The sequence below is a fragment of the Chiloscyllium plagiosum genome, unplaced genomic scaffold, assembly GCF_037043375.1.
Source record: "Chiloscyllium plagiosum isolate Xiang-an unplaced genomic scaffold, Cpla_swu_hap1 HiC_scaffold_47, whole genome shotgun sequence".
Taxonomy (NCBI): domain Eukaryota; kingdom Metazoa; phylum Chordata; class Chondrichthyes; order Orectolobiformes; family Hemiscylliidae; genus Chiloscyllium; species Chiloscyllium plagiosum.
The window spans coordinates 2,771,051-2,794,911 of NW_028270185.1; the positions used below are offsets into that span (position 1 = coordinate 2,771,051).

Here is a 23,861-nt window from a genome sequence, read left to right on the forward strand (position 1 = left end):
TTTTATTGTCCTCGTGGGCATTCCTAGCTATTATCACTTGCTGTGTTAAAATATTCCCCCTGCAGCTGTGGCTCAAACCTACCAAAAGGATTTGGTGTTGCAAGAGATCAGTTAAGCTCAGGGAAGAGAACATAAAAGGGAGGGAGAAGGAGGTGGAATTATGAAAAACCATAAGGCTACAGTATTGTCTTTGTGCAGTGAGTGAAGGCATTTCATGGTGAATGATTCATTGTTGCAAGCCAAATTATCATAGAATCCTACAGTGTGGAAACGGGCCATTTGGCCCTACAAGTCCAGACCAACCCTCTGAAGGGTAACCCACCCAGACCCATTTCCCTACTACTCTACATTTACCCTGAGCAACACACTTAACCCACACATCCCTGAACACTATGGGCAATTTGGCATGGCCAGTTCACCTAACCTGCACATCTTTGGATTGTGGGAGGAAACTGGTGCACCCAGAGGAAACCTACGCGGACACGGGGAGAATGTGCAAACTCCACACAAACAGTTGCCCCAGGGTAGAATTGAACCCGGGTCCCTGGTGCTGTGAGGCAGCAGTGCTAACTACTGTGCCACCCCAAATAGAGAGTCCCTGCACAGAGCAAATTTTGAGCAGATTTCCCAGTGCACATAGAATCCCTGTGCAACATTCCATGAGAATTTTATATTCATCAAACACAATAAAGAGATCTCACTTGGTGTGACGTGTTCTTTGCAGAGATCTGACAGGAACATGTGGAATAGCCTACTAGAACTATTCTATGATCCCATCAGGCTTCTAATTTAAACCGCTGTATTCATGGATTTTAGACTGACAACCAAGCGCGGGGAAGCAGTTTTGGTTGGGGTATGGAAATCACCACACCCTTCCTCCAACAGGACCGTCTCTCAGATCTAGCTCAGCAAACACTTGGGGTTTCAGTTTAAGATTTCATTCAATTGCAACAATCCCTTGGAACTGAATTGGGAGTTTCAGTCTGGGCTTTGTGTTCCACGATCTGGAATGGGACTTGAGACCAAAACATCCTGACACCAGACTGAAACTCTTGGTGTAGCATGGGTTCATCATCAAAACCTTTCCCTCTGGTTCTACTTGTTCCTAATAACTGTCTCATTATCTCTAAACATTTGATATCAGATGGTGGTCTAATGCAGTCACCGTGCTCTGCAATTGTTCCTGCTAATTTAATGCCAGAAGAGGTCATCACTAACAGTGACAGATCTGCCACCAGCAAGAGTACTGTACCCCAGTGTTATACAGTGACAAACCTGTCCCCACCAGTACTGTACCCAATGTTATACAGTGACAAACCTGTCCCCACCAGGACTGTACCCCAGTGCTATACAGTGACAAACCTGTCCCCACCAGGACTGTACCCCAGTGTTATACAGTGACAGACCAGTCCCTACCAGTACTGTACCCCAGTGTTATACAGTGACAGACCTGTCCCCACCAGTACTGTACCCCAGTGTTATATAGTGACAAACCTGTCCCCACCAGTACTGTACCCCAGTGCTATACAGTGACAGACCAGTCCCTACCAGTACTGTACCCCAGTGTTATACAGTGACAAACCTGTCCCCACCAGGACTGTACCCCAGTGTTATACAGTGACAGACCAGTCCCTACCAGTACTGTACCCCAGTGTTATACAGTGACAAACCTGTCCCCACCAGGACTGTACCCCAGTGCTATACAGTGACAGACCAGTCCCTACCAGTACTGTACCCCAGTGTTATACAGGGACAGACCAGTCCCCACCAGTACTGTACCCCAGTGCTATACAGTGACAGACCAGTCCCTACCAGTACTGTACCCCAGTGTTATACAGTGACAAACCTGTCCCCACCAGGACTGTACCCCAGTGTTATACAGTGACAGACCAGTCCCTACCAGTACTGTACCCCAGTGTTATACAGTGACAAACCTGTCCCCACCAGGACTGTACCCCAGTGTTATACAGTGACAGACCAGTCCCTACCAGTACTGTACCCCAGTGTTATACAGTGACAAACCTGTCCCCACCAGGACTGTACCCCAGTGTTATACAGTGACAGACCAGTCCCTACCAGTACTGTACCCCAGTGCTATACAGTGACAGACCAGTCCCTACCAGTACTGTACCCCAGTGTTATACAGTGACAAACCTGTCCCCACCAGGACTGTACCCCAGTGTTATACAGTGACAGACCAGTCCCTACCAGTACTGTACCCCAGTGTTATACAGTGACAAACCTGTCCCCACCAGGACTGTACCCCAGTGTTATACAGTGACAGACCAGTCCCTACCAGTACTGTACCCCAGTGTTATACAGAGACAAACCTGTCCCCACCAGGACTGTACCCCAGTGTTATACAGTGACAGACCTGTCCCCACCAGTACTGTACCCCAGTGCTATACAGTGACAGACCAGTCCCTACCAGTACTGTACCCCAGTGTTATACAGAGACAGACCTGTCTCCACCAGTACTGTACCCCAGTGCTATACAGTGACAGACCTGTCCCCACCAGTACTGTACCCCAGCGTTATACAGAGACAGACCTGTACCCCAGTGCTATACAGTGACAAACCTGTCCCCACCAGTACTGTACCCAATGTTATACAGTGACAAACCTGTCCCCACCAGTACTGTACCCCAGTGCTATACAGTGACAGACCAGTCCCTACCAGTACTGTACCCCAGTGTTATACAGTGACAAACCTGTCCCCACCAGGACTGTACCCCAGTGTTATACAGTGACAGACCAGTCCCTACCAGTACTGTACCCCAGTGTTATACAGTGACAAACCTGTCCCCACCAGGACTGTACCCCAGTGTTATACAGTGACAGACCAGTCCCTACCAGTACTGTACCCCAGTGTTATACAGAGACAGACCTGTCTCCACCAGTACTGTACCCCAGTGTTATACAGTGACAGACCTGTCCCCACCAGTACTGTACCCCAGTGCTATACAGTGACAGACCAGTCCCTACCAGTACTGTACCCCAGTGTTATACAGAGACAGACCTGTCTCCACCAGTACTGTACCCCAGTGCTATACAGTGACAGACCTGTCCCCACCAGTACTGTACCCCAGCGTTATACAGAGACAGACCTGTACCCCAGTGCTATACAGTGACAAACCTGTCCCCACCAGTACTGTACTCCAGTGCTATACCTGTCCCCACCAGTACTGTACCCCGGTGTTATACAGCGACAGACCTGACCCCAGCAGTAATGTACCCCAGTGTTTTACAACAGACCTGTCCCCACCAGTACTGTACCCGTGTTATACAGCAACAGACCTATCCCCACCAGTACTGTACTCCAGTTTATACAGTGACAGACCTACCTCCATCAGTACTGCACCCCAGTGTATTACAGTGACAGACTTGCCCCAGTCAGTACTATACCCATGTTATAGTGACAGACCTGTCCCCATCAGTACTGTACCCCAGTGTTATACAGACAGACCTGTCCCCATCAATACTGCACCCCAGTGTTGTGACAAACCTGTCCCCGCCAGTACTGTACCCTAGCATTATACAGTGACAGACCTGTGCCCAGTGTTATACAGTGACAGACCTGTCCTAATCAGTACTGTACCCCAGTGTTATAGGGACAGACCTGTCCCCACCAGTACTGTACCCTAGTGTTATACAGTGACAGACCTGTCCCCACCAGTACTGCATTCATGTTATACAGGGACACACCTGTACCCTAATGTTATACAGCGACAGACCTGTGCCTACAGTATTGTACCTCACTGTTATGCAGATCTTTCTACACTATTAATGTAAAGCTCAGTGTTAAAGGGGGAAGAGATATTTCATAGCAGTGTGAAGTGAATTAAAGTCTTGCACGGGAGTGCACCATTACATAACGGAGTACCCTTTAATCAGCAGACTGGTGTTCCACATCTAACAGTCGCCACCCTGTCCCAGGGATAGGGTGGACTCCTGCTGAACAGTTCTAGCTTACCAGGACTTCACTATCACTTCCTCAAAGGATGAGGGGCAACGTGATAGAAGTTTACAAAATTATGAGAGGCACTGATAGTTCCTGTATCTTTCCCAAGGTATAAATGTTCGTTACATGGGAGATGGGTTTAAGTTAAAAGAGGATTAGTTTAAAGATACAAGCAGCAAGTTTTTTTACAGAGGGTGATAAGTGCCTAGATTGTGCTGCCAGAAAATGTGGTGGAGGCAGTACAATACAGATGGTTAACGGGAATCTTGACATACATGAATAGGCAGGGAATACAGGGATAAGGATCACATAGAGGAAAAGTTTAGTTTCGGCACAGTCTTGATGGGCCGAAGGGCCTGTTCTCGTGCTATACAATTCTTTATTACAGCAGAACCCAAACAGAAATTTCCTGTCTTCAATTCCTCAACAGATGTGTAGTTTGAGGCTTTCATGGGGAATTCTAAACTTCTCAGTGCTCCCCAGGAAAGGTGACCAGGACAACAAGCAGGAGCAGGAACATACTCTTAACCCCAATCCCATGGGACTGAGGCTAACTAGTGATGTCCATCCACGTAAGGAGCAACAGATTTGGAATATGACAGGGTATATTAATCTCATCAGGGTGTGTGGATCTTGAGGAATTGTGAAAAAAGCAGTCCTACTAAAAGTGGAGGAACCACACAACTTTAATGACTGGCTTGCAGTTCTGAATACTATGTCAGTGCGAAAGTCTTTACTTTTTCTTTTGGACGTGTGCACAGTCGTACTTCCCGCGCACAACTTTTAACTTGACACCCGGGAGGTCCTGTGTCCTTCCCCCCTCCACCAGCACGATGTTGTGTTCCTGGAGATTGTGGCCCTCCCCGGGGATGAAGACGATCACTTCTTTCCCATTACTCAGGCGGACTCGGGCACATTTGCGGTTGGCCGAGTTTGGTTTCTTGGGTTTGCGGATCATGGTCTTCAGTACCACCCCTTTCAGCTGTGGCCGGCCAAAAGTGGGTCCCAGCTTGCGGGGGGCACGCTTGGGTTTGCCCATTTTGTGCATCTGGTTGAGGGTGGCCATGGTGCGTCTGTTGTGCTGGCAAGCCAGAGTGGGCAATGTCACTCCTGCTGGGAAAGCTCGCTGAAGGAAGGAAGCCGGTGACAAGCTGATCAGTCTCGCTGCTCCTAGAAGGAAACACAGAAACATTTATGGTGAGGAATTATATTGTAACTGCAGCACAATAATTGGCAACACCACATATCATTTACAAGATGGCACTTCTCTCAAAACCACTTTAACAGCCCCTTCCAAACCCACAACTACTTCCATCCGCAAGGACATGGGCAGCAGATCCATTGGAACACCATCCTGACTTAGAAATGTATCACTATTCCTTCACTGTCACTGGGTCAAAGTCCGGGCACTCCCTCCCTAACAGTACTGTTGGGTGTGCCAAATCTCTCAGATTACAGCAATTCAAGGTGGGCAGCTCAATGGCAATGAGGGACAAAGAATTAATGCTGGTTTTGTCAGTAAAGGTCACATCGCATGAACGAATAGGGAAAAATTGGAAACAGGCTGCTTTTCCAACAATGCTCTGCCTATGCTTGCACACCACACAAACCACCTATTGTCTATACAGTGTCTCCGACTGGAACACGGAATAATTTCATAGAACAGAACAGCGCAGTACAGGCCCTTCTGCCCTCGATATTGTGCCGACATTTTATCCTACTCTAACATCAAACTAACCAACATACCCATCAACCATGTGCCTTTCCAACAGTCATTTAAATGTCCTTAATGTATCTGACTCTTCTACCACCGCGGGCAGTGCATTCCACACACCCACCACTCTCTGTGTAAAGAACCCACCTCTGACATCTCCCCTAAATCTTCCTCTGATCACCTTAAAATGATGCCCTCTCATTTCCGCCATGGAAATCCACTCCACTCTATCTGGGACTCTCATCATCTTGTACACCTTTATCAAGACACCTCTCATCCTTCTTCGCTCCAATGAGAAAAGCCCTAGCTCCCTCAACCTCTCTTCATCAGACATGCCCTCCAGCCCAGGCAGCATCCTGGTAAATCTCCTCTGCACCCTCTCGAAAGCTTCCACATCCTTCCTATAATGAGGCAACCAGAACTGAACACAATATCCCATGTGTGGTCTAACCAGGGCTCTAGAGAGCTGCAGCATAACCTCGCAGCTCTTAAATTCAATTTCCCTGCTGAAGAAAGCCAACACATCATACACCTTCTTAACAACCCTATCAACCTGGACAGCAACTTTGAGTGATCTGTGGACATGGACTCCAAGATCCCTCTGTTCCTCTACACTGCCAAGAATCCTACCTTTAACCCTGTATTCTGCATTCAAACTCGACCTTCCAAAATGAATCACTTCACACTTTTCCAGGTTGAACTCCATCTGCCACTTCTCAGCCCAGCTCTGTATCCTGTCAATGTCCCACTGCAACCTACAACAGCCCTCCACACTTTCCACAACTCCACCAACCTTCTTGTCACCAGCAATCTTACTAACCCACCCTTCCACTTCCTCATCCAACTCATTTATAAGAATCACAAAGAGCAGAGGTCCCAAAACAGATCTCAGCAAAACACCACTGGTCATCGAGCTCTGTCTTCTATGGACCAGCCAATTCAGTATCCAGACAGCCAGATATCCCTGTATCCCATTCCTCCTTACTTTCTGAATGAGCAAACCATGGAGAACCTTATCAAACAGCTTGCTAAAATTCAAGTACACCACATTCACTGCTCTACCTTCATCAACATGTTTTGTCACATCCTCAGAGAATTCAATAAGGCCTGTGTTCAAAGTTTGTGAGAAGATTTGTAGCTCGGGTGCTCATTGTTGTGGTTCTGTTTGCCGAGCTGGGAATTTGTGTTGCAGACGTTTCGTCCCCTGTCTAGGTGACATCCTCAGTGCTTGTCACAGAAGCGCTTCACAGGAGGCTCCCAAACACTGAGGATGTCACCTAGACAGGGGACGAAACGTCTGCAACACAAATTCCCAGCTCGGCAAACAGAACCACAACAATAACACCTGTGTTGCATGACCTGCCCCTCAGAAAGCCATGCTGACCGTCTCTAATCACACTATGCTTTTCCAAATAATCATAAATCCTGTCTTTCATCTTTTAATAATAATTTAAAATGACCTTAATTAGCCACTATTCTATTTGTGACACTGATTACTGGGATTCACACCGACAGGAGAGAGATACTAGTGTAGGAACAAATCTATTTACAGATTACTCCGTTTCCTCTCCATTCCACATACTCATCCATTGCTCATCAGGTGGAACCTACAAATGGCATCAGATGGTGGCAGACTTAACAAGAGAACTTTGCTCTTTTTACCCACTCTGGACATCCAAAGGTGCTTTACTACTCGTGAAGAAGCTTCTTAGGTAATGGTATGAGGAACAGATCAGGTATGACAACGTAAATACGGAAGAGCAAGTGAATGATCATGGAGTAAGGTTCCTTCCACTCTGATACAGCGGAGGACTGAGAATAGCAGCAGACTGTTGGCAGTATGGTTTGAGGTGATGATGCAACTTCTCATATCTCAGGGGGTGAGATGGAGTTTGTAACAGAGAATGGGAATGTCTTGCAGATGGCCTTGTAACAAATGGTTGGGGCGACATGGGGCGCAGTGGTTAGCACTGCTGCCTCCCAGTGCCAGGGACCTGGGTTCGATTCCACCCTCAGGCGACTGTGTAGAGTTTCACATTCTCCCCGTGTTTGTGTGGGTTTTCTCCCTACTGTCCAAAGATGTGCAGATTAGGAGGATTGGCCAAGAGAAATTGCCCATAGTATTTCAGGAGATATAGGCTAGGTGCATTAGCCATGGGAAAATGTATAGTTACAGGGAAAAGGTAGGGGAATGGGTCTTAGAGGGATGCTCTTCAGAGGGTCAATGTGGACCAAATGGCCTGTTTCCACACTGTAGAGATTCTGTGACTGGGCAGAGGCACAACAGTATGAAGTGCTCTGCTCCAAACTAGTGCTGGACAGGCAAACTGCTTTAACATCTGTGACACAACCTGAGTCTGAGAGTTCAGGAACATTTTGCACCCCCTTGACCCAGAGAGATGATAGAGAAAGGAGGTTGGTCAACTGTACGAAAGATTGGGAAACACTGAAACTGATTAACCAGTGCTAAATCTCAGAATGGTTACAGAGAAAGAGGGCATTTGGCCTATTCAGTCTGAGCTGGCTGTCTTGGGGGAGGAGACTCACTGAGTGCCACTCCATTGCCTTTCTCCATTCTTCCTTTTCAGATAATGATAAATTCCCTGTTGAAAGCCTCAAGTGAAACTGCCTTTTCAGCAGAGCCTCTGGCAGCACATGCTAAGCACAATGCTACCATTGCTTCTTTTGTCAAATGTTCCAATCCCCAATGCACACATAATAAATTCCTCATTACAGCGATATTCTCCTTCTAATTATTCTCCCCCTTATTTCTGCTGATAGACCCGATTCCTGTGTTCCACAAATAGGATCCCTGTTCAACAGAGGAGAAAGTGAGGTCTGCAGATGCTGGAGATCAGAGCTGAAAATGTGTTGCTGGAAAAGCGCAGCAGGTCAGGCAGCATCCAGGGAACAGGAGAATCGACGTTTCGGGCATAAGCCCTTCTTCAGGAATGAGGAAAGTGTGTCCAACAGGCTAAGATAAAAGGTAGGGAGGAGGGACTTGGGGGAGGGGCGTTGGAATTGCGATAGGTGGAGGGAGGTCAAGGTGAGGGTGATAAGCCGGAGTGGGGTGGGGGCGGAGAGGTCAGGAAGAAGATTGCAGGTTAGGAAGGCGGTGCTGAGTTCGAGGGAGTTGACTGAGACAAGGTGGGGGGAGGGGAAATGAGGAAACTGGAGAAATCTGAGTTCATCCCTTGTGGTTGGAGGGTTCCCAGGCAGAGGATGGGGCGCTCTTCCTCCAACCGTCGTGTTGCCATGGTCTGGCGATGGAGGAGTCCAAGGACCTGCATATCCTTGATGGAGTGGGAGGGGGAGTTAAAGTGTTGGGCTACGAGGTGGTTGGGTTGGTTGGTCCGGGTGTCGCAGAGGTGTTCTCTGAAACGTTCCGCAAGTAGGCGGCCTGTCTCCCCAATATAGAGGAAGCCACATCGGGTGCAGCGGATGCAATAGATGATGTGTGTGGAGGTGCGGGTGAATTTGTGGCGGATATGGAAGTGTCCCTTGGGGCCTTGGAGGGAAGTAAGGGGGGAGGTGTGGGCACAAGTTTTGCATTTCTTGCGGTTGCAGGGGAAGGTGCCGGGAGTGGAGGTTGGGTTGGTGGGGGGTGTGGACCTGACGAGGGAGTCACGGAGGGAGTCGTCTTTTCGGAACGCTGATAGGGGAGGGGAGGGAAATATATCCCTGGTGGTGGGGTCCGTTTGGAGGTGGCAGAAATGACGGCGGATGATATGTTGTACATGGAGGTTGGTGGGGTGGTAGGTGAGGACCAGTGGGGTTCTGTCCTGGTGGTGGTTGGAGGGGCGGGGCTCAAGGGCGGAGGAGCGGAAAGTGGAAGAGATGCGGTGGAGGGCATCGTCGACTACGTCTGGCGGGAAATTGCGGTCCTTGAAGAAGGAGGCCATCTGGGTTGTACGTTTTTGGAACTGGTCCTCCTGGGAGCAGATGCGGCGGAGACGAAGGAATTGGGAATATGGGATGGCGTTTTTACAGGGGGCAGGGTGGGAGGAGGTGTAGTCTAGGTAGCTGTGGGAGTCGGTATGTTGATAGTAAATGTCCGTGTCGATTCGGTCACCCAAGATAGAAATGGAAAGGTCTAGGAAGGGGAGGGAGGAGTCTGAGACTGTCCAGGTGAATTTGAGGTCAGGGTGGAAGGTGTTGGTAAAGTGGATGAACTGTTCAACCTCCTCGTGGGAGCACGAGGCAGCGCCGATACAGTCATCGATGTAGCGGAGGAAAAGGTGGGGGGTGGTGCCAGTGTAGCTGCGGAAGATGGACTGTTCCACATATCCTACGAAGAGGCAGGCATAGCTGGGGCCCATGCGGGTGCCCATGGCTACTCCTTTGGTTTGGAGGAAGTGGGAGGATTGGAAGGAGAAGTTGTTCAGGGTGAGGACCAGTTCAGTCAGTCGAAGGAGGGTGTCGGTGGAAGGGTACTGTTTGGTACGGCGGGAAAGGAAGAAGCGGAGGGCTTTGAGTCCTTCGTGATGGGGGATGGAGGTGTACAGGGACTGGATGTCCATAGTGAAGATAAGGCGTTGGGGACCGGGGAAGCGAAAATCATGGAGCAGGTGGAGGGCGTGGGTGGTGTCCCGAACGTAGGTGGGGAGTTCTTGGACTAAGGGGGACAGGACCGTGTCGAGGTATGCAGAGATGAGTTCGGTGGGGCAGGAGCAGGCTGAGACAATGGGTCGGCCGGGGCAGTCAGGTTTGTGGATTTTGGGCAGGAGGTAGAAACAGGCGGTGCGGGGTTGTGGGACTGAGGTTGGAGGCGGTGGATGGGAGGTCCCCTGAGGTGATGAGGTTATGGATGGTCTGGGAGATGATGGTTTGGTGGTGGGAGGTGGGGTCATGGTCAAGGAGACAGTAGGAGGAGGTGTCCGCGAGCTGGTGTTTAGCCTCAGCGGTGTAAAGGTCGGTGCGCCAAACTACTACCGCGCCTCCCTTGTCTGCTGGTTTGATAGTGAGGTTGGGGTTGGAACGGAGGGAGTGGAGGGCTGCACGTTCCAAGGGTGAGAGGTTGGAGTGGGTTAGAGGGGTGGAGAGGTTGAGGCGGTTCAACAGTTATTTGTACTTCTCAACGTTTTCCTCTTTTCCAACTAAATGATTGTTTTTCATCAGTATTCACACAGGAAAAAGACTATGTTGTCGAGGAGAATACTGAGATATAAGCTATTAGAGTAAACAGGATTGAGGTTCATAAGGAGGAAGTGTTAGCAATTTTGGCAAGTGTAAAAACAGATAAGTCCCCTGGGCCAGATGGGATTTATCCTAGAGTTCTCTGGGAAGCCAGGGAGGAAACTGCAATGCCTTTGGCTTTGATCTTTTTGTCGCATTGTCTACAGAAATAATGCCAGAAGACTGGAGGATGGCAAATGTTCTCCCCTTGTTCAAGAAGGGAACTGGAGGTAACCCTGGTAATTATAGACTAGTGAGCCTTACCTCAGTTGTGAGTAAATTGTTGGAAAGTGTTAGAAGAGATAGGGTTTATAATCATCTAGAAAGGAATGATTTGATTAGGGACAGTCAACATGGTTTTATGAAGGGTAGGTCATGCCTCACAAACCTTTTTGCACAAAATATGGAGGCATGGGATTGAGGGTTATTTAGTGGTTTGGATCAGAAATTGGCCAGCTGAAAGAAGACAGAGGATGGTGGTTGATGGGAAATGTTTATCCTGGAGTTCAGTTATTAGTGGGATACCGCAAGGATCTGTTTTGGGGCCACTGCTGTTTGTCATTTTTATAATTGACCTGGACAAGGGCGTAGAAGATGGGTTAGTAAATTTGCGGATGACACTAAAGTCGGTGGAGTTGTGGACAGTGCGGAAAGATGTTGCAGGTTACAGAGGGACATAAATAAGTGCAGAAGTGGGCTGAGAGTGGCAAATGGAGTTTAATGTAACAGGAAAACAGTGTACTGGGCTAATGGTAAATTCTTGGTAGTATGGTTGAACAGAGATCTTAGTGTCCATGTGCATAAATCCCTGAAAGTTGCCACCCAAGTTGATAGGGTTGTTAAGAAGGCATTTGGGGTGTTAGCTTTTATTGGTAGAGGGATTGAGTTTCGGAGTCATGAGGTCATGCTGCAGCTGTACAAACCTCTGGTGCAGTCGCGCTTGGAGGAGTGCGTACAGTTCTGGTCACCACATTATAGGAAGGATGTGGAAGCATTGAAAAGGGTGCAGAGGAGATTTACAAGGATGTTGACTGGTATGGAGGGAAGGTCTTACGAGGAAAGGCTGAGGAACTTGAGGTTATTTTCGTTAGAGAGAAGAAGGTTAAGAAGTGATTTAATAGAAGCAAACAAGATGGTCAGAGGATTAGATAAGGTAAATTGTGAGAACCCTTTTCCTCGGATAGTGATAGCTAGCATGAGGGGACAAAACTCTAAACTGAGGGATAATAGACATAGGACAGATGTCAGAGGTAGGTTCTTTACTCAGAGGGCGTGGAATGCCCTGCCTGCAATAGTAGTAGACTCACCAATTTTAAGGGCATTTAAATGGTCATTGGATAAATACATGGACGATAATGGAATAGTGTAGGTTAGATGGGCTTCGGATCGGTTTCACAAGTCAGTGTAATATCGAGGGCATTACTGTACTGTAATGTTCTACGTAACACTCACTTGCTGTATAAGATCACCAAGCACTCCCCAATATTCTCTCTTCCAGAGCCAAAAGATAATCAAATGTAACGAATTCCAACACAAATAAAACTCTTACCCAAAGTCAACGATGACATCCAGCTTCTCATCACTCCTGTGGAGAACATCTCTTCAGGTTTGTCTACACCAAGGGAGCTGAGCAGCAGTCAGTCCTAGTAATGAAAACAAACAAGTGGGACTTCAGTTGTGTGCAGCATTTGGGGAAGTTGGGATTGACTTACTTAAAGGAATAATAATAGGAGATTTGAAAGGTGTTCAAAATCATAAACAATTTTGATTGAGTGATAAGGAGACAGTTTCCTTTGGCAGGAGAGTTAGTAACCAGAGGGACAAAGATATAAGGTTAAAAAAAAGAACCAGAGAGTTGGAATAGATGAGAATTTTTTTTAACAAAATGAGTTGTTGTAATCTGGGACGTGTTTCTGAAAGTCTGTTGGATGCAGATTCAGTAATAACGTCCGAGGTGGGAATCGCGAGCTGGGCCATCCCTAGTTGCCCCTTGAGGTGTTGGTGAACTGCCTTCTTAGCTGCTGCAGTCCATGTGCTATAAGTCATCCAACAATGCCATTAGGGAGGGAGTTAAAGGATTGGGACCCAGAAACACTGAAGGAACAGCAATATATTTCCAGTACAAGATCGTGAGGGGTTTGAAGGGGAATTTGCAGGGCATTGTCTCCCCATGTATCTGCTGCCCTTGTCCTGCTAGGTTGAAGTGGTCCTGGGTTTGGAAGTTGCTGTCTAAGGAGCCTTGGTGAATTTCTGCAGCATATCTTGTAGATGGCACATACTGCTGCTACAAGTGTTGGCATGGAGGGAATGGATGTTGAGACTGGTGACAATTTTATATTCCTGATTACACTTGATTTTAGGAAACCTTTCAGCTGATGCAGGACATGAGGAGACGGGGGATCAATTTCACCAAGGCATTGACTCTCAAGGTGGAATATCTTGGTAGCATCCTTTGCAGAGAAGAGGGACACAATTAACGTAAATATTTAGAACCAAGATACAGCATGGAAACAAACCTGCAGTCCAACCTGTCCATCCCAACTATGTTCCCAAACTAAACTAGTCCCACCAGTCTGCGCTTTGCCCATATCCCTTCAAACATTTCTTATTCATGAACCTATCCAAATGTCCTTTAAACATTGTAACTGTACCCACATCCACCACTTCCTTTGGACGTTAATTCCACACATGAACCACTCTGTATAAAAGACTTGCTCCTCATGTCTTTTTTTTTAATCTTTGCCCTCAGATCTTAAAAATATGCCCCCAGTCTTGAAATCCCCACCCTAGGGAAAAGACAATTGGCATTCATCTTTATCCATACCCCTAATGATTTTATAAACCCAACGTAACCTCTCAACCTCCAGTGAAAAGAGTCTTAGCCTATCAGTGCCTTTTCTCCACCAGTACCTTATACCCATTACCCCCACCTGCCAACCAAATTATTACATAAATGCTGTCCCCTCCGCACTTCAGCTCTGATGAAGAGTCATCTGATGTGAAACGTTACGTTGCTCTCCCTCCCCACAGATGTTGCTTGATCTGCTGTAATCTCCAACATTTGTTGTTTTTAGTTCAGATTCCAGCATTTGCAGTAATTTGCTCCCAGCCTCTCCTTATATCTCAAACCCTCCATAACCAGCGACATCCTGGTAAATCTCTTCTCAACCCTCTCCAGCTCTGATGAAGAGTCATCTAGACTTGGAAACGTTAGTTTGCTCTCTCTCCACAGATGCTGCCTGACCCGCTGTGATCTCCAGCGATTGTTGTTTCCAGCTGAACCACATCATTCCTGTAACAGGGAGACCAGAACCGCACACAGTATTCCAGTGTCTCTCTCAGATTAACTCCCTCTTGTCTGAGAAGGTGGGGGTAGCCCCCACAGCCAGTTATCTCCCCCCAGGCCAGGCCCTCTACTCCCTATAACCCATCCCCCACACCCTCACCCTCTATACCCCATCCCCCACACCCTCTATACCCCATCCCCCACACCCTCACCCTCTATACCCTATCCCCCACACCCTCACCCCCTAGACCCCATCCCCCACACCCTCTATACACCCTAACCCCTACCCCTTAGACCCCATCCCCCACACCCTCACCCTCTATACCCCATCCCCCACACCCTCACCCTCTATACCACCTATTCCCTAGACCCCTACCTCCTAGACCCCATCCCCCACACCCTCACCCCCTAGACCCCATCCCCCACACCCTCACCCTCTATACCCCATCCCCCACACCCTCACCCCCTAGACCCCATCCCCCACACCCTCACCCTCTATACCCCATCCCCCACACCCTCACCCCTTAGACCCCATCCCCCACACCCTCACCCCCTATACCCCATCCCCCACACCCTCACCCCTTAGACCCCATCCCCCACACCCTCACCCCCTATACCCCATCCCCCACACCCTCACCCCTTAGACCCCATCCCCCACACCCTCACCCCCTATACCCCATCCCCCACACCCTCACCCCTTAGACCCCATCCTCCACACCCTCTATACACCCTAACCCCTACCCCTTAGACCCCATCCCCCACACCCTCACCCTCTATACCACCTATTCCCTAGACCCCTACCCCTTAGACCCCATCCCCCACACCCTCACCCCCTAGACCCCATCCCCCACACCCTCACCCTCTATACCCCACCCCCCACACCCTCACCCTCTATACCCCACACCCTCACCCTCTATACCCCACCCCCCACACCCTCTGTCTCTATTCTCTACCCCCCGGGTCAATGGGGGGGGGGCGGAGGAGCCTGGGGTTTCACACGGAGCCCAACCACATTCTGCCCACAAACTGTCACCCTCTCAGTGATTCCCGGGGGTGGGGGGTGAGGACAGCTCCCCCTCCGGGCCCCGCTGCCCGGGGCTCGATTTAGGCTCCGAGCGGAGCTAGGCCGCGTTACCATGGGGACGGGGCGGGAGGCCGCAGCCGGAGAGCGATAATCAACAACCGGTAATAATGGTCAATAATCGGTAATAATGGTCAATAATCGGTAATAATGGTCAATAATCGGTAATAATGGTCAATAACCGGTAAACGACAATAACCCGCATCCCCGGTGAATCGGCAGCAACAGCTTCCGGGTCAATGGCAGTGCTTCCGGTTCGTTTCCTTAGCAACAGGAGGATGGAGAGAATGTGTGTGAGAGAGGGGGAGGTGTGTGGGTGGATGAGGCAGAAATGTCTGAGGAGGATGGGGGAAGGTGGGATGGAGGAATGGGAGAGGAGGAGGGTGATGGAGGAATGGCGCAGATGGAGGGGGGATGTAGGGGGAATATTGGCAAGGCGACATGATGACCAGCACTGGAACGAGCAAAGAAAAGCACTGGGGGAGGTTTGATGGAGGATGAGTTGGCTTGGTCGGTTAGCCTCGCTACCCCAGGGGTTGGCTTGGTCGGTTAGCCTCGCTACCCCAGGGGTTGGCTTGGTCGGTTAGCCTCGCTACCCCAGGGGTTGGCTTGGTCGGTTAGCCTCGCTACCCCAGGGGTTGGCTTGGTCGGTTAGCCTCGCTACCCCAGGGGTTGGCTTGGTCGGTTAGCCTCGCTACCCCAGGGGTTGGCTTGGTCGGTTAGCCTCGCTACCCCAGGGGTTGGCTTGGTCGGTTGGCTTCAGTATTCCTGGCGTTGGGTTGGTCAATTGTGAAGGAATGATTTCATGAGTCTTCTTTGTTTAATTGCAGTCAGGCCTGCGCTGATGTGGAGTCACAGATGCAGCAGGATGGCCCATGCCAGTGATGTCTGGAAATACGTAACCAGGAGAGATGATAAAACAGTTGTGTGCAACATCTGCAGGAAGGAGCTGGTCACTTCTGGCAGTGCCACTGTCCTCCGATTACACCTGGAGAGGAACCACCACGTTCACTTTACAGAGGAGGCTGACCACAATAAACTGCAGGGAGAGCCCAGGACCGAGCGGATCCCTGGTATCCTGTCCACTAAGGACAGGGTTCCTAAAATCACACAGCTGATTGGGATAGACAATCCTGTGAGTGTTTGCTCTCAGATTAAATATCAGAATTTGGAATTACAATGTTGGCTTCATCTAGGTAGATTTACATGATCTCTCTCAATTAGATTTACCCATCTCATCAATCTGTGGTTGACATTAATATTCTCTTAATCTGGCCTCATGTTACATTTTGCTTTATGACCTCCTGTGAAGCCCTGTGGATGGTTTATTATGTCAAGGTGTAGATTTGTACGCATTATTATTGTTTATCTTTTCCCTTCTGTAGTTTCCCACAGTTTGGCTTCTCCATACAAACACGTGCTCAACCCCTCATTCGCTCATGTGCTTTCCCTCCCAACTTCTCTCCCCAAGCCCCTGCCATTTGACTAATTCTCCTCTGACTCTCCCAATCCCCCAAATCCTTCCACTCCAAAGTTCCTCCTTCTTTGTCCCCACCCTCACCAAATCTCTCCTCTCTCCTTCTCCTCCACAAACTCTATTTCCTCCTGTCCAGCCTCCTGAAAATTATTTCTGGCTGAGTTTGTGTAGCCTCCCCACTGAACCTTCTCATCCATGCCCACACCCTCCCTCCCAAACCCACTGGCCTCCATGTGCCCTCTTCTCATCAGAGGACAGTGTTTGAAAAAACTATTCCTGTTGTTTCTTCATCCTCTCAAGGCAACCCTGACAACGCAAAGCAGCAGCAGCAGGATATCGGAGATGCTCCGAGAGTGTGCAGCTCAATTGGAGACAGAAGAAGACCAGGAAATCTATCCCTTTGCTGGAATTGGTGAATCCTGTACTGCATTAGCTGAAGGTACAGTCACAGTGTAACGTGGAACATTTGAATATCCACTAACTCTGTCAGTAACTCCAACCTGTCTCAAGGGTCACCATATCCGAGGCTTGCTGGCAATAAGCCTTGAAAAATATTTTTCACAATGGACAATTGCAAAACAAATTCTTCCAGGACCTAATGCAAAGTAACAGATTTCTTGGGTGAAAGGACATTGGAGAGGACAGGAAAATGGACTTGAAGCCCAAGATCAGCCATGATCATGTTGAATGTTAGAGCAGAGCGGACTTGATGGGGTGAATGGTCCACTCCTGGTCCTATTGTTTGTGTTCATTTTCTGTTAAGTGTCTGTGCTCCACTGACCAGGGCGTGTGCCCCACAAGTCAGTGACTACGCTGCTGGCTTGACCCCTCTATCACCCGGCTGGAGACCTGCTCCCATGCCCCTCATCTCTAGCCAGAACCTGAACCACCCCATTCGAGGCCAGAGACCTGCACCCGTGGGCAAAAGCCTGCACTCTGAGGACCAGGCTTGGCCCCTGCTCGGTCAGTGATCTGCTGTAATTCTGTTTGTTGACTATTGATGTCAGTTTGATGAGGCAGGGTCTGCACCTTTGAACAGAGAAAGCAAATCGACAGAGCAGTAGCTGTCTGTGGGCCAACCGTGGCAGCGAGTAGCTGCAAATCCCAATCCAGTTGATCTGCTATGACCAGTCAATGGGGTGGCGACCCTGACTGTGCTGGGCAGCAGCTGCTGAGGACGAGTGAAGGGGAGAACCCTGCAAACAGCACAGGAATAGAATTTGCCATCTCTCTGTGATCATTTGCAGTCAGCTGCACAATATTAATGTGGTGTTCTGGATACAGTGCCTGGGAGGCTGGTGGGAGTAAATGTAATAGTCATATCCTTCAAAAGAAATTAGGATAAATGCCTGAAGTGGGAATATTTGCAGGGTAATGGGGGAAGGACAAAAGAGTGAGATTCATTGAATAGATCTTTCAATGAGACAGCACAGACAGGATGGGCCAAATGGTCTCATTTTTGAAACACTGAACATGCTGGAGCCCTTTTCTGTAGCAAGGTGAAAAGACTTGGCTAAAAATCTTTAAGATGATGAAGAGATTTGATAGAGAAGACCAAGCACAAATCTAACTCCACAAGTGAGTTAAAATAAAAACAGAGCTGGAGAACTCAGCAAGTCTGGCAGCTTCTGTAGAGAGAGAAAGAGAGTTAACATTTTGAATCCACTATGACTTCTTCAGAACTGAAGGGGTTTGGAAAATTTGCGATTTTCTTTTAATGCTGTGGATGGGCTGAAGGGTGGGGTCAGGAGGAGGAGTGAGTGGAATAGACCCACCATGGAACAGGTGGGCTAAATGGCCTGTTTCTAGGCTGGAAATTCCAGCCTGTGACCTCACTTTATAAACCAGACGTTAGGATGCCGTGATTGTTTTTCTGTCATGTGCAGATGAACTCTCCATGGTCCTGCGATCTTATCACCTGGCCAGAGATGGGAGTGTGGGCTCCCGAAGGAGGAAGGAAACTGAGCTAAACTTCACACATGCCTCACCGGTGAGCTGCCAAGAGAAGTCGCAAACGTGGGACTTCTTCAAGAAGTTGAACGAGCGTTGTGTGGAGTGCAGCCTCTGCCGAAAGCAGCTGTGCTACCACAACAGCGCAACCAGTCTGCGGGAGCACCTGAGGCGCAAACACAACCTCAGTGAGCTCGACCTTCGCCAGTCGCAGGATGAGGGCTCTTCCTCCTCAGAGTCCATGGGCCAGGAACCTGAAGTGAAGAAGAACAAGCCCGTGAGCATCTCTGAGCTGGTCCTGCACGATGCCAAGGCATGCCCTGAGAAAAGAGAGGAGGTGATCAGCAATCTGATCCTGGGTATGGTTTTTCGAGATCTTCAGCCGATCTCTGTCGTCAACAATGAGGGCTTTAAAAGACTGCTTGGTTTTCTGGAGCCAAGCTATAAAATCCCGTCGAGCATGCATTTAACCGCAAGCCTGAGACACAAATATGCCCTTGCCAAGTTACAGCTGGAGCACTACCTACACTCTGTCCCCTCTCTGACTCTCTCGACTGACACCTGGACTTCACAGGGCAAGCAGACCTACCTCACTGTTGTGGGGCACTTCATTGACTGTCGCTGGCGCTTGGCACGCTGCGTTCTCAAAACGATCCCCCAGTACAACCCAGCACCGGATTACATCGGCGAGCTGCTCTACTCCATCATCAGTGAGTTTGGGGTCTCCTGCAAGACTGTGAACTCGGTGGTGCACGATAGTGCGGGCAGCCTGATGAGCAGCTCCCGCCTGCTGCAGGAGCGCTTTGGCTGGTCCAGTCTGTGCTGTGCTGGCCGCATGCTGCAGCTGAGCATTAAACTGGGACTGCAAGTGGAACAGGTACAGCACACGCTGAGCGTTGCCAGGCGCATCGTCAACCACTTTGTTCACAGCGCCCGTGCAAATGTGGAGCTCAGCACCAAGCTGGCAGAGATGAACAAAGAGAGGCTGGTGTTGGTCATGGATACTGCTACTCGCTGGAGCAGCACCTTTGACATGTGCGAGAGGCTGTTGGAATTGCGATGGGCAGTGAGCATGGTGCTGGAAGAGGATCGAACTGGGCACATGACTGTTCAGAATCTGTCTGACCACCAGTGGAAACTTCTGCAGGATCTGCTGCCTGTACTGAAGACTCTCAAAGTAGCATCATCTTTCCTCAGTGAAGAGCACAATGCTTCTGTGTCCTCCTTGTTCCCATGTCTTCATGGGGTGATGACAGCTCTCATGCAGCACCATGGTGACCCAGGCTGTATCGTTAGGGCAGTGAGTACAAAGATCAGGACGGAGATCGCTAAGCGGTGGCGTCTCCCTGACGACGATGAGATGATGGATAGTCCAGCCATCGTGGCGTCCTTTTTAGATCCTCGGTTCAAGGATCTTCGCTTTCTGAGTGCAGACACACGCGACAAGGTCCACAACAAGGTGAAGAACATGCTGTCCAGCGCTGTGACCAGCTCTCGGTCCCGTTCGTCCAGCTCCTCCTCAGACGAGCACAGTGTCTCAGACCACCAGCAAGGCAGCAAGCAACGTAGTCGCAAGGCAGGGCGCAGACCCAGCCAGTGTGAGTATGACCTCCTGTTTGGTGAAGATCCCATTGAGCGGATGCCAGAGATTCATCAGCAGCTGGAGAGCTACCTGGCGGAGCCCCTGCGGAAACGCAACACCAATCCCTTTGATTGGTGGAAGAATAATGAGCATCGGTTCCCGGCGGTAGCCAACCTGGCTAAACAGTACCTGGCCATTCCTGCCACCTCTGTCTCTGCTACTAGAGCTTTCTTCTGTTCCAGCAGCGTTCCAGACCAGACCAGGTCAGCTCTGTTGCCAGACGACATTGATCAGATACTGTTCCTGCACAAAAACTTTGATTATATCGAGTCACTAAAGAGATACAGACAGTGAGGCGCCATCTGTTTGTGGACCCGAGCTTCCTGCAGATGTTCAAGGACAGATTTCATTTATCATCGTCAACGTTTCCTGGGGTTCCTTCAAATCCTCCGCTAACTGGTTTGTCCCATAAGACGTGGATGCAGACGTAAGTCACTCGTAGGCATTGTGGCTGACCTGATCATCCTTAATTTCACTTTCCTGACATTTTCCCCAAAACCCTTGGTTCCTTTTAATGACTAGTGTACTCCAGACTAAGATGGAGAGACTTTTATTGACCTTGCCTTGACAGCTGTCTGCAGTGAAGAATTCCACACATTCACCATCCTTAGAAAGAGGAAATTCCTCCTCCTCCTCTCTGGTTCAGATGGCTGGCCGTTTTTGTTCTGAGATTATACGCCTGGTCTGACACTGCGACAAGGGAAAAACAACCTCTTCCACATCTACCCTGTCAACCCCCCTAACAGTATTATTTGTCAATGAGGTCGTCTCTCAGTGCTTCCAAACTCCAGTGAGTACAGGCCCAACCTACTCAACCTCTCCTCATAAGAAAAGCTGTCTGTACACAAGATTGTCCCCTTCGGTGCTGACTGTCAATGACCTTCAATTCCTTCCAGCTCCAGCAACCTTTTTTCAGTAATGTACCAGGACTTCATATGTGAACCATGGCAGTGATTGTTGCCAGGCAGATCAACTAGGGCAGCCATCACAGCTGAGGCCAATCTTCTCCTCTGAGATCTGTGAATATTGACAGGGAATTGGAAACCGGGCTTTTTTGTGCTCCCTGATAAAAAGGAGAATTGAATTCCTGACCTCCAACTCACCCAGGGTGTGTTCAGAAATGGGCTTTATTAGGGTAAAAGGATTCTCAACCAGAAACCCCTTAATATCTGTTAATTAGGTTTTTAGTGTCTATGGCCCTTGGTGAAGGAACTGTAAGAACCTACATTTTTGTAATTCTTATCACCTCCTTGGGCCTTCACAAGTGCTTTAAAGCCGTAGAAGGGTTTTTATTTCCCAGAAGAAGTGTGGAGGCTGGTACAATTACAGCATTTAAAAGGCATCTGGATGGGGACATGAATAGGAAGGGTTTGGAGGGATATGGGCCAAATGCTGGTAAGTGGGACTCAATTAGGTTAGAATATGGATGAGTACATCTCTATGACTCTTAAGTGTTCTAATGTGTAAAAGCAGTGTAATCCAGCCAGTGGGAGTGCACAGCAAGAACCCACATGCAGCATTACCTAGCCACACTAAACAGAATTTAAAACCTCAAGCTTATAACTAAATCAGAGATCCAGTTTGACTGTTGCAGTGATCAATGATTTCCTAACATGACACACTCTGATCCCGTCAGCTTTTCTGCGACACTCATTGCCTGACTCTCGCTGAGCAAGCACCTTTTTGATTTTGTTACAAAAGGCCCGCTTCGGGAGAACATTAGGAGCCCCTGTCTTCGCCCAGATTGTCGAAAGATCCTAGTAACCCAGGAGCTGGCCGGAGCTGGCAGCAGTAATGGGCCAGTGGAAGGGATAGAATCAGATAGACTGAATGGTCAGTCCCAGACTGAATCAGAGTGTGCTCCTGGGAGGGGGAGGTGCAAAGGGAACAAAAGGTTGAAATTTGAAAAGAGCTGCTTGTAAAATGGACACTGACTGCAGTGTCCCAAACTGAAGGAGGGCAGTTAACTGTCTCCTCGTTCTCCATACATTTCTGTTTCAGGAAATTGGAGAGGAACTGCAAAAGGAAGTCATAACCAGCTAGCTTCCACAGAGTTTCATGAGTTATTTGCTGTTATTTGCATGATGAATATACAAACACCAGATTATCTCCAGCACTACCCTCCCTTTGTGATTCCGTGAACTCGTGTGTTGCTTCAAAGCTGTGCTGGAGTGGGCAGCGGAGTGGGATTCTGACAGGCAAACTGTGGGTTAACCCTGTTCCATGTAATTTAACTCATAACCTGTCATCCCATGGATTTTGCTTGTTCTTTCGTGGGATGTGGGCTTCGCTGGCAAGATCAGTATTTGTTGCCCATCCCTAGTTTCCCTTACACTGAATGGCTTGCTCGACCATTTTAGAGGGCAGTTAAGAGTCAACCACATCGCTGTGGGTCTGGAGTCACGTGTAGAGTGAACCAGGTAAGGTTGGCAGATTTCCTTCTCGTACAGGCGAATGGGTTTTAGGATGTATGTACAGACTTTAATTCATTGTAAAATTGTTCCGCTCCCACAGACAAAGTGGGAATGCTGGAAGTTGGAAACGTGTTGAGGAAGTGGTCAGGACATTGGGATGCTTAATTAAAAAAAACTGGATTGTCCTGACAAAAATGAAACATCTGCTCATCCTATAAATTGTTGTTGTGCCAATTATTTTCAATCAATGGAAACAGATTCTTCTTGTGTACTCTTGTTAAAACTGAATGTTCCTATTAAATCTTTCTGTAACCTTTTCTACTTGAAGAAAAGCTAAAGAGGTTCTCTAGCCCTTTCAAACGGCTAAAATCTTTCTTTCACCTCTGGTGTTGCACAAGGTAATGTCCCCAAAGGGTTAATGTTGGAGTCTGCATTAAGCTCCACCCAATCTGAAATATCATGCAGTCTTGATTGGAGAGTCAGGAACCCAGCTCCAGATACTGATGGTGTCAAAGTTGTTATTCCTGGCTCCTGTCATGTCTCACTAACCAATGTAACTAGTACCTATTGCTATCATGTAATAAACTACATTTTGTTGTTAATTAAAGTGCCACTTGTTTTGAAGACTCACTAGTCATTGAGACATCATCGGGCCAATGGACGCAATATCGAAACGAGGATTGGTGGCAGCATTCTGTCCCAACCATTAAATGGTAGTGGTTGGTTCCACAAGTATACAACATGGTGATCAGAGTTATGATTATTACTTAATTGCCTCAAAGTAATACTGGTGAGGAAAAACATCCATTTTCTACAGGAGGAAAACTTTTCAGCTGACAAGTGAGTTTACCACTTTAAGAACATTGTTACTTTTAAGAATAGTCAGACAGCCAGCAGCTACAAGCGCTTGAAGCAGACAGCAGAACTCTTGAAAGGATTCCTGTAGAAGGGCTTATGCCCGAAACGTCGATTTCCCCTGTTCCCTGGATGCTGCCTGACCTGCTGCGCTTTTCCAGCAACACATTTTCAGCTCTTGAAAGGAACAGCAGGATAACTGCAGTAATCCACACTAAAAGCTTTATCTCCAAGCTGATGGGAGATGCAGGAAAGGGCTATTAAAAGAATAAAAAGACAAGCCACACTTGGCAGCTCCTGAACCTTT

At 48.6% G+C, this 23,861-nt stretch overlaps 2 protein-coding genes across 5 annotated transcripts; one reads left to right on the forward strand and one right to left on the reverse strand.

Annotated features, from left to right (window-relative positions):
• Nucleotides 1-4,628: 4,628 nt before the first annotated feature.
• mrps12 (mitochondrial ribosomal protein S12) lies at nt 4,629-15,451 on the reverse strand. Of its 3 annotated transcripts, XM_087984136.1 has the most exons (4): nt 15,353-15,399; nt 15,271-15,322; nt 12,399-12,492; nt 4,629-5,130 (listed from the first exon to the last, which is right to left on the reverse strand). In XM_087984136.1, exons 3-4 carry the CDS (start codon nt 12,445-12,447, stop codon nt 4,694-4,696), a joined length of 486 nt encoding a protein of 161 aa, XP_087840262.1. In that variant the 5' UTR covers nt 12,448-12,492; nt 15,271-15,322; nt 15,353-15,399; the 3' UTR covers nt 4,629-4,693. The 3 variants fall into 3 exon arrangements, with proteins under 3 accessions (XP_087840262.1, XP_043536654.2, XP_043536655.2); XM_043680719.2 differs by lacking the exon at nt 15,271-15,322 and having other exon boundaries at nt 15,399-15,451; XM_043680720.2 differs by having other exon boundaries at nt 15,271-15,392.
• LOC122542732 (E3 SUMO-protein ligase ZBED1-like) lies at nt 8,232-23,557 on the forward strand. 2 transcript variants are annotated; one of them, XM_087984135.1, is made up of 4 exons: nt 8,232-8,660; nt 16,047-16,351; nt 16,994-17,132; nt 18,580-23,557. In XM_087984135.1, the coding sequence occupies exons 2-4, from the start codon at nt 16,061-16,063 to the stop codon at nt 20,577-20,579; spliced, it is 2,430 nt and encodes an 809-aa protein (XP_087840261.1). In that variant the 5' UTR covers nt 8,232-8,660; nt 16,047-16,060; the 3' UTR covers nt 20,580-23,557. The 2 variants fall into 2 exon arrangements, with proteins under 2 accessions (XP_087840261.1, XP_043536651.1); XM_043680716.2 differs by lacking the exon at nt 8,232-8,660 and having other exon boundaries at nt 15,861-16,351.
• The last annotated feature ends 304 nt before the right edge of the window (nt 23,558-23,861 follow it).

Coding starts and splice junctions, on each gene's coding strand:
- mrps12 (XM_043680719.2), bottom strand. CDS start 12,447: ATGTTCTCCACAGGAGTGATGAGAAGCTGGATGTCATCGTTGACTTTG. Junction 5,131..12,398: donor GATGTCATCGTTGACTTTGG/GTAAGAGTTTTA, acceptor GTTTCCTTCTAG/GAGCAGCGAGACTGATCAGC.
- LOC122542732 (XM_043680716.2), top strand. CDS start 16,022: ATGAGTCTTCTTTGTTTAATTGCAGTCAGGCCTGCGCTGATGTGGAGT. Junction 16,352..16,993: donor TGATTGGGATAGACAATCCT/GTGAGTGTTTGC, acceptor CATCCTCTCAAG/GCAACCCTGACAACGCAAAG. Junction 17,133..18,579: donor CTGTACTGCATTAGCTGAAG/GTACAGTCACAG, acceptor TGTCATGTGCAG/ATGAACTCTCCATGGTCCTG.